The 12,481-nt window shown below is 44.9% G+C and overlaps 1 protein-coding gene across 6 annotated transcripts; it reads left to right on the forward strand.

The window, feature by feature from the left end:
* Positions 1–2,529: 2,529 nt before the first annotated feature.
* On the forward strand, positions 2,530–11,497 carry FAAP20 (FA core complex associated protein 20). Of its 6 annotated transcripts, none has more exons than XM_044996328.1 (4): positions 2,530–2,686; positions 5,329–5,476; positions 6,775–7,427; positions 10,830–11,497. In XM_044996328.1, the coding sequence occupies exons 1-4, from the start codon at positions 2,583–2,585 to the stop codon at positions 10,900–10,902; spliced, it is 978 nt and encodes a 325-aa protein (XP_044852263.1). In that variant the 5' UTR covers positions 2,530–2,582; the 3' UTR covers positions 10,903–11,497. The 6 variants fall into 6 exon arrangements, with proteins under 6 accessions (XP_044852263.1, XP_044852266.1, XP_044852268.1 ...); XM_044996331.1 differs by lacking the exon at positions 2,530–2,686 and adding an exon at positions 2,985–3,326; XM_044996333.1 differs by lacking the exon at positions 2,530–2,686 and adding an exon at positions 3,343–3,529.
* The last annotated feature ends 984 nt before the right edge of the window (positions 11,498–12,481 follow it).

The raw sequence follows: 12,481 nt of genomic DNA on the forward strand, positions 1-12,481 counted from the left end.
AACAAATATCGCCTCAGCCCTATAGGGCAGTGTGGAAGTAAAGTGAAGTGAGAGAGTTGGCATCAGTGCTGTTCATAGTGCAGGAAGAAACAGGTTTCCAGTCCCCAGGGCAGTCAGGCACCATTGACTAATAGTACATTCACTCTATAAAATAAAGATACCTGATTCCCTTCTGCAATTCACAGGCACCTAGTGTCAGGTGGGTATAGGAAGGCATTGGGAAAAGTGGACAACTTTTTTTTCTAGTACAATTCTTCTTGTGATTCCCCCTCAGTCTCTCTGTATGATCCTCCTGTTATGGCATTTCTAATAGCGTATCTATTTTTGAAAGGGCTGCAGCCTAGCCAGTGTATTTGTACATATCAATCTGCCAGCTATGCCCCTGCTCTAGGAACCACTTCATTTGACGTCATACACAAAGGTTCTTCCCAGAAAAGACAAATGGCCTCGCTTCACTGCTATTCTCTCTTAAAAGAGGAACTAGGCCAGAGATGCACTCATGATTACCTTTGTTATTTGAATTAGCGACTGAATTGCCGGCTGCCAAGGTAAACAGATCCCCGGCATGGGCACAAAATCAATAAACTAATGATGAATGCAGCTGAGGTTCTAGTCCCCTTGTCCATTTGCAGCAAACTCAGGTTACATGTTCCATCCTCCTGTAGTCTGGATGCCCCAGTGTTATGAAGCAATGTGTTAGCTAACTAAGTGTCTGAGTCTGACCAAACAGAGCCCAACAAAACCCCCAAGGGGCCACCTAACTGGCAAATATTGCATTTTCACAATTCAGGTGCACAGCACTGCACCTAGGATTACATTCAGGCATGTTAAATAGTATCAGACACATGCTGTTTAAGCAACAAAATGAACTTAAGAAACTTCTGTAGTCCACTGCAGAGGTGCCAATTCTCAGACACCAAGTTTGTTACCTATTGTTACTAAAGCTGCTCCACTGACCCCTTTAGAAAGTACTTTACTGCAGAGATTTTTTTTAAAAGGGATATTTTTGTTTTTAAATTTTATTTTGTAGTTTTCTGCCCTCCTGATTGTTTTTTTTTTTTCAAATCAGGGCCTGACTCTGTGAGGTGTTGAGTGTCTTCTGGAAGCTCTGGGCCCTGCCAGCTCTGTTAATGCTGCCAGTCCCTCAAAGAGCACTGAGAGTATTCAGTGCCTTGCAGGTTCGGACGGAGCCTGTCCTTCAATTTTGTGAGTTTCTTGGAACCACCCCTATGGCCAATGAGATTAGCTATTAGGGCAGCCATTGGCACCCAGAAGCAGAGCAGGCTCCCTTGGCCTGGCTGGGCCTGAGGAGAGAGCTGACTAAGTGCACCTCATCCATAGGCTGATGATCACCCAACTGGCCTATTCCCTATGCCCCTTACCACAGGGGTTGGGGGAAACCTGTGTGACAGTAAGATGGGCAACAGCTAGGGGTCCTGGTGGGCTCAGAACAGCCACATTACCTACAACTGCATACTTGGTCCAAGCTCCCTGTCCCAACCTCAATGATGGGCCTCTGTACTGAGCCTCCCTGGGCACTACCGCTGTCCCCTCCTAGCCACACCGAGTTTGGGCTACTGCAACCCCTCCCCATAGTGGAGCCCCAGCCCCACTGCACCCGGAGGAGCACAGTGGCTGCCCCATTACAAAGCCAACACCCAACCCAGGCAGACCTGAGCTCTTCCCCCTTCACAACCCCCCCTTCCCAGGCAGACCTGCGCTCCCCCATCCCTGCAGCCCCCCCCAGGCAGACCTGCGCTCCCCCATCCCTGCAGCCCCCCCCCAGGCAGACCTGCGCTCCCCCATCCCTGCAGCCCCCCCCCCAGGCAGACCTGCGCTCCCCCATCCCTGCAGCCCCCCCCAGGCAGACCTGAGCTCCCCCATCCCTGCAGCCCCCCCAGGCAGACCTGAGCTCCCCCATCCCTGCAGCCCCCCCAGGCAGACCTGCGCTCCCCCATCCCTGCAGCCCCCCCCAGGCAGACCTGAGCTCCCCCATCCCTGCAGCCCCCCCCAGGCAGACCTGAGCTCCCCCATCCCTGCAGCCCCCCCCAGGCAGACCTGCGCTCCCCCATGCCTGCAGCCCCCCCCAGGCAGACCTGAGCTCCCCCATCCCTGCAGCCCCCCCCCCGCAGACCTGCGCTCCCCCATCCCTTCATCCCCCCCCGGCAGAACTGATCTCCCCCCTGCCTGCAGCCCCCCCCGGCAGACCTGCGCTCCCCCATGCCTGCAGCCCCCCCCAGGCAGACCTGAGCTCCCCCATCCCTGCAGCCCCCCCGGCAGATCTGAGCTCCCGCATCCCTGCAGCCCCCCCCCGGCAGACCTGAACTCCCGCATCTCTGCAGCCCCCCCCCCCGGCAGACCTGAGCTCCCCCATGCCTGCAGCCCCCCCCCCGGCAGACCCGAGCTCTGCCCCCCCCCGCACACCGGGCAGACCAGCTCTCCCCCCACCCCTGCAGCGCAGACCCGAGCGCTCCCCGCGAGAGCCGAGCCCCGCCCCGCGCCGCGCAGGCGGATCCGGGCGGGTCCCACAGGGGAGGTCGGGGCGGCGCGGCGCGGCGCGGAGCAGGCCCCTCGCCCGGGCCATGTCTGAGGAGGGAGGCGGCAAACTGCGCCTCAAGCCCAGGAAGGCGCCACCGGGCCGCAGCCGGGAGCCCAGCCCGGATCGGGAGCCCCCCGCGCGGCGCCAGTGAGTCGCGGCCGAGCAGGGACTGAGCCAAGGCCCCAGGCCCCGGGGTGGAGGGGGCGGGCTCTGGGACTGCTCCCCCGCCGCCCCGCGCCGGTCCGCCCCGCGCCAGTGCAGGGGGCCCGGCTGACCCACCCCGGGCCGGCCCGAGGCAACGGGCCCAGCCCCTGCCCTGGGTGGGCGGCCGGGGAGAGGCGGGGCAGCACGCGGGGAACCCCTCCCCCCTCCCGCCGGAGGCGTGGGACAAAGCCGGGGCCCGGGCTTCTCTGCTGGCTGCCGGGTAACGGGAGCCCCGGGCCTGGCTGCTGGCAGGGGACCGCCGCGGGGCGAGACCCTCTCAGGGCCGCGGCTCTAGAAGCGGCGGGCGCGTTTTTAACTTTCCTTGTTTGCTCCACCTCCGCTGGTGCTGCAGACCAGGGACCCGCCGAAAGCAGAGGGTGTTTCCCGCCTTCCCGTCAGCGGGGTTGTCAGATACGGTTCGGCCAGTTAGAGAGATTGGGTTCAACAGCCCTCCCGAGATCAGAGCTCCGGAGACTGGCTTCTTCCCCCAGCTGTGAAAGCTGCAGCTCAGGCTTCTGTCTGGTGCCATGTCTCTGCCACACGGGACTGGCGCCCTAGAAGATGCTTCAGAAAGGAGGAGGAAGTCAGGGCCTAATATTATGATTTTTTTTGTAAAGCAAAGTGTATGGAGGCTGGCTTTATACACCATGTTTATCTGGGTGCTTTTTTATTTGCTTTTGTGCTTTTAAAGAGCTTCCTAGCAAAAATACTTAAATACTATTCGCTAAAAGGATACCAATAGTTTCAAATACCATTTCTAAATAGATACCAGTAGTTTCAAATGAGGTATTATCTTTTATCTGACCAACTTGTGTTAGTGAAAGAGACAAGCTTGGGAACTACACAGAGCTCTTCAGTTTCATATATCAGTGTGGAGATAGCCTCACACAATATTATGGAAACTGATGAAACTGTTAGTATTTTCCATTCCATGCAATCATGCATCACTTCCCCAACTCACACTTTTTACCAGTTCTATTGTTTGTGGTGAAATCCCTTATTGATTGGTGATCTGTTATTTGCCACTGCATTTCTTCTGCCTATAGGACAGAGAACTTGTGTGAATTTGCAACTTACAAGTTCACCCACTGTAGAGGTTTTGGTGGATACTGAAATGATTCAAGTTGAGTTCCTGAAAAGTGTTTTAGTTACATGCAGTTTTTCCAGCTGGTAGCTTGGTCTGGGCCAGCAATTATATAGGTGGTGAGATTCCTACCTCTGGTTGTTAATAGTGAGAAGGGCAGACCTCTAAACACATTTTTACACAGTCCAATATACAAGCCCTTTGCTAAGAAAACCAAATATTTTTCCAGACACAGAAGAAAATGCTCACCTATTGAGCATTACACTTACAGTAAATGCTAAAGAATTAAAGGTATTCTCATCAGATGTAGCCTTTATTAGATTGTCATGAGGCTAGCCTGTATGCAGTGTTGTAGGTGTGGTGGTCCCAGCATATTAGAAAGACAAAGTGAATGTGGTACTATCTTTTATTGGACCAACTTTTGCTGGAGAGAGAGAAGCTTTCAGTGCCTACACAGCTTTTTTTCAGGTCTGGGAAATGAACTCAGTATTTCTTGGTTAACATATACGGTATTTCAAGGGACCATTCAAATTGAAGTGACCTGTTAACAGCCGCCAGGCATGGGGAGGAAAGTAGCTGTGTGTGCGTGCGAGTGGGTTACAGATTGTTGTAATAAACCATAAATCTAGTTTCTCTCTTGTTTCCAAAAAAACAGACCTGTCAAATGCAACAGTTCAGAGTGACTGTGATGTTAATGCTTAATTGCTGGGGGTTTTAGAAAGAGCTTGCTCTAGATGATATGGAGGTTACCTTGGTAACTGAGTACTGTGGTACACAGTACAGTAAAATCCCTTTTTCCTCCATCCCCATGCAGTTGGCACTCTCTCATTTATAGGAGGTAAAATCTGCATTTGCAGACTTGCCTCATTTATCAAGACATGCCTCATATGTAGCATGTGTGTTTTAAGATGGTTTGCCAGATGCTTTGTTGAAGACATTTGCAAATTAGAAGTTGAAAAAGTGGTAGTGTAAAGGATGGAGTTTTTGTTTTTGTTTTCTTTAAGAACCAAAACAGTTGTCTTCTTGGTTTCCTATAAGTTTATCTCCCAGCAACATAAAATATATGAGATTTAGTAAAGCAATTTGAGACATTTTAGGAAGTATGTTAACCTGAACATGTAGTCTTGAACACCTCTCCTCGGAGTCTGTTTGCTGTAAAAAATCCAACTCAGCTGGAGGAAAGGGGGGGTTCAATACATTATGCTTGGTTTAGTTTTTGGGATCTCATCCTGAGGGTCAATCATTATTGATAAGAGGGGTAGTCTCAAAACTATATTGTAACATATGGTTCCAATGGAAAAGATTAAGAACTATTGCTCTGGGACATTGTCCAATATTTTGTTACAGCAGATAATTTATGCAACAGAGGTTGGGGGTCTAGACTTGTTAGGAAGCATGTATGTTACTAGGGATAATTTACCTAAGTGTTTTTTTTTTTAATAGCACGGTGGAGTGCATTTTTCTACAATATTTATGTATATATGTATTTATTTTTTTACAGAACATTGGCCAACAGATACTCCTGGTTTGAACAACAAGGATTAAGTGAGTCTGAAAATATGTGGATGCTGATACTGAAGGCTGTCAATCCAGATCTAAAACCCACAAGCTGGGAAACAGTGCCCAGTTTACCAGAATTTTTTGGACAGGTAATGTGTTTGAATTTCAATGGGTTAAACTGTTACTTTTTTTTACCCATTGTTTACATTCCTAGTAGGAACATCTTCAATTGGTTAACCGTGTAACAGGGAACAACGGGTGTGGGGGGCAGTGCAGCCCCCCTGCACGCCCGGGGTCCTGGCTGCCCCCCATCCGCCTGGGGTCCTGACTGTCCGCCCCGCGCCCAGAGCTCTGCTGCTGCTGGCGCCCAGCATCTGCAGCTGGCAGCCCCAGGCATGCGGGGGCTGGCAGGGGAGTTTAATTGTTAACTGGAACCGATAAGGATCAAGCTTATCAGTTTACTGGTTAAACTTGTATGTCCCTAGTTCCTACATTCTGTTAGAAGTTCTCTCTCAGGACAAATAGAGCTTTGTTCTTCACATAAACTTTGGCAGAATCTGAATTAGATGTCATCAGTTACCACAGACAATCTAAAGTTGAGGCATGATAAATTCCACCATGTATCTGTATCTTTTACCTAATTAGACCCTCCACAGAAATCCATTTGTTTAAAATTCTGGATTACTAACCAGTTCCAAAGAAAAGCTTACTCATGCTGGCTAAAAACTGAAAAAGACTGAGGTTTTAGTTTTTTTCCTAGATTTTTGTTTTCTGTAGGACCTTCCAGGATAGAATTGACACGACATGATAGGAGAACAGAAGAAATCTTGCTTCTTGGACTATTGCTTCCTGTGCTATACCAACCAGTTCTGTGGAAAGTTGAAGTTTCAGAATTCCAAGGTTGCCATGTCCACTACCTGTTATGAGCACTAGGTTCACACAAAGGAAGGATTTACAAGGAAAGGCAAACTAAATATGCAGCAACAAGAGGATGTGTTCTTAGAGTGCCTAGCACAATAGGGCTGTGATCTCTGATGGGGGCCCTAGGTACAACCACAATAATAATGGACCTCCTGAAGTATGAATTTCCTCTGAATGAACATATGCAGGAAGAGCAGACAAACAAGGCACCCTTCAGTATTTAATTTTTTTCCATCATCCTCTTTTGACTACTTTCAAGTTCTTTGCAAATTACTAAAGGAAGACTTATCCTCATTGTGTTCGGTCATCTTAATGTGTACATAGTAAGTAGGGCTTCCCTTTCCATTTATAAATGGAAGTAGACGCTTAACAGAGATTAGATATGGAAGAGCCCTATTCATTCCAATTTAGACAATTCTCCTAGTACAGCATTGGCTTCACTTGTAAGTGCTGTGTCTAGACATGTTTTTACTTATGGAAGAAATTGCAATTGTTTTGAAAGAGATAAATTTTTGCTGTTTTATAGAATTCTGAAAATGAGAAGAACCCTCCAAAACCAGAAGTCTTTAAGGTTGGAATGAAAGATTTTCAATGGATACCTCTCCCATCTTTCTACAAAGAAAAAGCTCTTAATAGAAAGAATCCAAGCTGCTGTCACATATCAAAAAGTCAAACTGAGCATCTAATGGAAAGAGAGGACCAGACAGACCAAAACCAGCTAAATATTGCTCCTGTAGTTGAGAAAATATCCCTTGCCGTTAATGATGATCCAGGTGAGATCATAAGAATGAAACACAGCAGGAAAAGTTCTTCAGAACTGAAAGAAAAAGAAAGGACTGAAAGGTATGAACGTAATCAGTGTACAGATTCAACACTGCATTCTGTACCAGCATCTACCCAAAGTCTTGCAAAAGATTTTTGCCTTCAACAGCTCTGTAAAGGGACTGGGCTGGGTGAAGAGAAAAGCAGAAAAGAAAATGAAAGCAAAGGACAACAGTCAGATGCACAAATGCACCAACATAATGTTTTATTAGGTGAGACCAGATCTACATCTGCAGAAATAAAATCTCCTGTTGACATCCCCAAAATGGAAGGTCTTGAGGAAAAGGCTGAGGATCAGAGAGCAGGAACTTTAACTCTTGACAGTTGTCCGATGTGTCTAATCCAGTTTACTGGAACGTAAGTCTCATTTTATTACTTGAATATATATATTATATATTTTTACAGTATACAAACACGGCACTTTGGTTGGGACCTCCCTATAAACAAAGCTGTGCAAATCGGAACGAAGATTCTGCTGTTAAAGTACCACTTTAAGTGTTATTCAGTGCTTGGACAATTTATTTTAAATCCAAAACAAAGGTGGAATAAGGTCCACATGTTTTCTATATTATACTGCTCTAAAAAGAAAGCTAAATTTGAGCCCTACTTTGACTTTGTATATTCCAAATTGGCACACTGTTTTTGGTGAAGTAAATATATTTTTAGATCAGCATATTTCAGTCATCCAAAATTGGTGCCCTTGCATGCTAAAGCCTAGTCTCCATACCCTTTCAGATTCCTCTGATACCTGTCCGTGTTCCCGCTGAGGTTTGTACACATGTGTGGCAGAGAGAAACTTGCACTGGTGTTTTCCATCATGTCCCTGTTCAGGAGTTGAGTGCCCAGCACCTCTAAGGCCTAGTCTGCACTTAAAACTTAGGTCAATATAACTACAGCACTCTGGGGGTGTGAAAAATCTGTGTGAACCTAGCCTCCGTTGTAGACGCAGTTAGGTTCATGGAAGAATGCTTCCATTTACCTGTCTACCGTTGCTCAGGGAAGTGGTGTTCCAACAGTGATGGAAAAACAGTTTCCACTGCTGCAGGCTGTGTCTACTCAAGGGGTTATGCCAGCCTACCTACATCACTGTACCCATGCTGCTAAAGTCCCCATAGTGTAGACATAGCCTAAGATTATTAGACTCCAAGAAAACACATCGGTCTTCAAGGTTATTAATCCAGCACCTCAAACAAAAATTTTAAAAAATTGGAAAAAAGGCCACAGAACTCTGAGAAAAATTCTTAATAAAGTATTGCCTGACGTTGTTTGAAATACAAAAGTATGGTGCAGAACAGCTCCAGCTGACAACCTTGTTTTAACAGATCTTTCACAGCTAATACACACTCATTAAGTTTGAGTAAAGGATCATGCAGTGATAATAGAGTTTGTCTATACTGGGAAATTTACCAGTATAATTATACCATGAACTCCCTAGGTGGACACAGTGAAAAAAGGCCACTGTTCTAAGTTTCCACTGTTGTGCATGAGAACGTTCATAGGGGGAGTTATACTGGTATAACTATATTGGTATAGTAATGCTGGTAAATATCCCTGAGTGGACAAAACCATAGAAGAATCATTACACTTTCAGAATGAGAAACCTGCTAGTTATCTGAATGCTGGCTGTTGGTAGAAGTGGAAGAGATTTTTCTTCTCAGATCAATTGAAGCTGCTGTTTTGGCGAGTGGGTTGGGGCTTAAATTTGTGGAAATCCTTCTTTTGGAATATCCTTTTATAGAAAATGCAGAATGTCAAAGTTACTGGTTTGTTTAGAAATAATTTTGCTGATCTCACAATTATGTGGCTCCTGGACATTTACATTTTGTCTTTTGTTCTTAAGGCTCAGTATGCTTGCAGCTATTTAGAAGCACAGAGTAACGCTAACACATGGATTTGGGATAGGGAATTACAGTAATCTCATCCTGATGCATTCCGAGTTGCACTCAACGGTGGTTAAATTATTGTTTGAGTATGGAAGTCTCTCTTAATAGTTGATACTGCACTCTTATTGAAGCTCATGGGGAGGTTTTACCCTGAATAAAAACTCCCAGGGGTAACCTTTGTGACCCAAACAAAAATAGTATAGAACATAATTAGTAATCTGTTTGGCCTGAACATTGAGTTACAACGTAGCATATGTTATGTACTTTGAGACTGTACCTATCTGTTACAGATGGTGGGCTTCATGTTTTAATTTTATTTTTCTGGTAGGCTGGCTAGCTTTTAATCTGTAAAAGATGAGTCTCCACTTCTAAGGTCACTGATCTAAATTGAGTGAGTCATTAATGACAATGTAATTATTTGTCAGCTGTTTGGTGGGCCATAGTTCATGTCCTTGTGAGCAGGTGGGGTTCAAATCACAAAAAACAGGCCCAAAGACTGAATATGCATGGATGACAAACTACCCTTTCACATTTAGAAATGGCCTTTCCAGGTCAGGGTTGTGTGGGGGAAGCTGCCACTGCCTTTGCTGTTTCCATGTTTGGTGGTTAAATATGACTTCAGCCTCCCTTATTGTTGGAGTTGGCTTTTCACAGGAACTCAATTAATAAAAAAAAATATTTTCCTAAACCAGACACCTGCTATAAGAAATGAACTGAAGAGCCTATTCATACCATACCATACCCCTTAACCAGCATTCATGCTGTCTCCTCACCAGCTGCTGAAAAGTAACATTTGTTAGTAACATGCTTGTAGGTGTTCTGAACAGCCTCTTATGGCCATAGGCCATGCAGCATAATATTCCTGCAGCTTTGTTCTCCCTCCTGGAGACTGTACAAGGAGACAAACAAAAGGATTAGTTCAGTGCAACCAATAAAAATGTCTTCAGTTTTGCCAAGTGACCTGACTGAGAGAAAAGACTCTTCTGTGGCGTCACACCTACCTTTCCACTGGTGATTTGGGTTGTATTGCTTTGGAGTAGATTTCTTTTTTAACTGAGGGCTATAAACGGTGCTGTACAGATAATTCATTTTACCTTTTTCTCTCCAGGTGAAAGAATGAGCATACTCAGAAACCTCTCTCAAAGGCTTCAGAATATTCCTCACATTACTCATTTTGTTATTAATCTAGTTCAGGGGTTCTCAGACTTCATGGTACCATGACTCCTTCTGACAACAGAAATTACCCCACAACCCCAGGAGTTGGGACCGAAGCCGGATCCGGCCCAAGCCCCGCCACTCCAGGCAGGGGGGCCAAACCCTGAGCCCCACCAACCTGGGCAGGGAGGCCAAAGCTGAGGCCCAAGGGCTTCAGCCCCAGGCTAGGGGCCTGTAAGCTGAGCCCTGCTGCCCAGGGCTGAAGCCTGAGGGCTTTGAAGCCCTGGGCAGTGGGGCTCAGGCATCTGCTTTGGCCCTGGGCCCCAGCAAGTCTAAGATAGCCCTGGTGACCCCATTAAAACAGGGTTGTGACCCACAGTTTGAGAACTGCTGGTCTAGTTAACTGGAAATTCTGTAAGTCTCTGTGCAGTTCCCATATTAAATGTACTTCTAAATTTAAGTTACTATTTTGGAAACAGGTTCAGAGTGAAATTTGTTTTTATTCAAAATACAGTATTACAACCATGTTTTAATTTCATCTCCGACTCTCTGTTTTCCATTCTGTAGAACATAAGAATGACCTGACTCTTGCCAATTAAATAGCATTTTTACAGATTTCTAGAAAAGGAAAAACCAAGTTTGGGGGGAGTGTGAGTAAATGAAGGGAGCAGATTTGATCAGTAGTTCTGATAAAATGAAAGACTTCTCTCTCAATTTGCAGATTGTCACAGTTGGACATTGACAGCCATCTTGCTAAATGTTTGTCTGAAAGTGCAGATGATGTGATTTGGTAAAAGAACAAGAATGAAGAGCCAAGAAGTCAGATGCTAAGATATGAATCTCTACAAGAAAAAAAGGAAAGTATATCAAGAAAATGTGTCCCGACAGAATGTGTGTATTAAACTTGTATAATTGAAAAACAGAAACAAAGAAGGGTCAGAAATACCATCAGCCTCTACTCATTTCCTCTGAACCGCTCGGTGTAGCCATTGTATCTCTGATCCGGCAAAGAGAACTGGGTGGGCATACTTCTGGATGCTGTGGAGCCCCACCGAATGCATATCAAGAAAGTACTATTATGGCTTCTTGAAGTACAGGGTCTGTTCTCTTTTGCCACGTATTTAATTTGTTATGCTTTTGAAAGGTATAGCAGGAAGAGGTTGATGCAAGCAATTTCCTTGTAGACTGTTAATTTGCCTAATCCAAATGTCATTCAATCCAGTAACTTCAACAGGCTTTGTATCAGGTTCTAAATGGTTAACTCTTTGGAAAGTAAATTGCCTGATACTTTAAAAAAGTGTTGTAGTACCTAATGTCTGTTTAGGCTTTTAAATTTCAGTTCATGCTTTATTTGAAAAAAGTTTAAATAAAAATCTAGTTGGAATTTTGCACTGGTGTGTGTGTGTGTGCGCGCCGTATATCCCAGATTAGGGAAGGAAAACCGCACCCTTCATACAGATGACATTCTTGGATTGGTATCACTGCTCCCTGAGTCTCTCCTGCTTCATTATAACCTCTCATTTAAAATAACTAAGATAGGAAGCCTCATATAAATTATGCCCGATAAAGGCATAGCTAGATGTTCTCATAGCATCAAAATGCAGAACGGTTTAATGTAATTAAGCTAATAGAACAAGGCTCAAAATGTACTTGTCGCTGCCCCCCAGACAAGTGGAAAATTGCTTATACTTATGTGAAAATGTAAAGAAGCACAGCTGCTTTGTTCAGCAAATCACACTGATTTTTATGCTCTTTCATTTTTAAGATCAGATTTTGTGCTTTAAAATTATACACAACTTGTCATGAATTTCCAGCTGGTTACCAAGACAGTTGCAGTTAAATGTTGTAAATTTAAAAATTTCATTACTGATCGCAGATCATTACATTCAGTAATAGCTTAACAACAATTTGTGGGGAGAGAGAGAAAGACACTGATATACAATAGGTGCTTCATTTTCTCATGGGACAGACACCTGTTTTCACCAAACAGGGTAATTCATTCGTGATATTTGGATTCACAATCCCTGAACTCATTTCTTCTCATAAGGTTATGAATAAAAAACAAAAATGACTAGTCTGCATTTTCTTTGTTATTTTGACCTTACTTGGCTACACATATTGTGCCGTGAAAGAATGCGCCTCATATTAACACTGAAGTAAAAGATCAATATTTGAACAAATAAATTTTCTGCCACAGGAAAACTATTGGACCAGACTCAATGATTTAGGCATTGGTTATCATCCAAAAATACAGAATAAAAACACAATACAGTATCAAAATATAAACCTTGGTGAATATTTTAATTTATAATAACCGTAAGGCTCTGTAAAAAAAAATCTATCAATGTGGTGATAAATAATAAGTCTATTGGC

The sequence above is a fragment of the Mauremys mutica genome, chromosome 21 (genome assembly GCF_020497125.1).
Source record: "Mauremys mutica isolate MM-2020 ecotype Southern chromosome 21, ASM2049712v1, whole genome shotgun sequence".
NCBI lineage: Eukaryota > Metazoa > Chordata > Testudines > Geoemydidae > Mauremys > Mauremys mutica.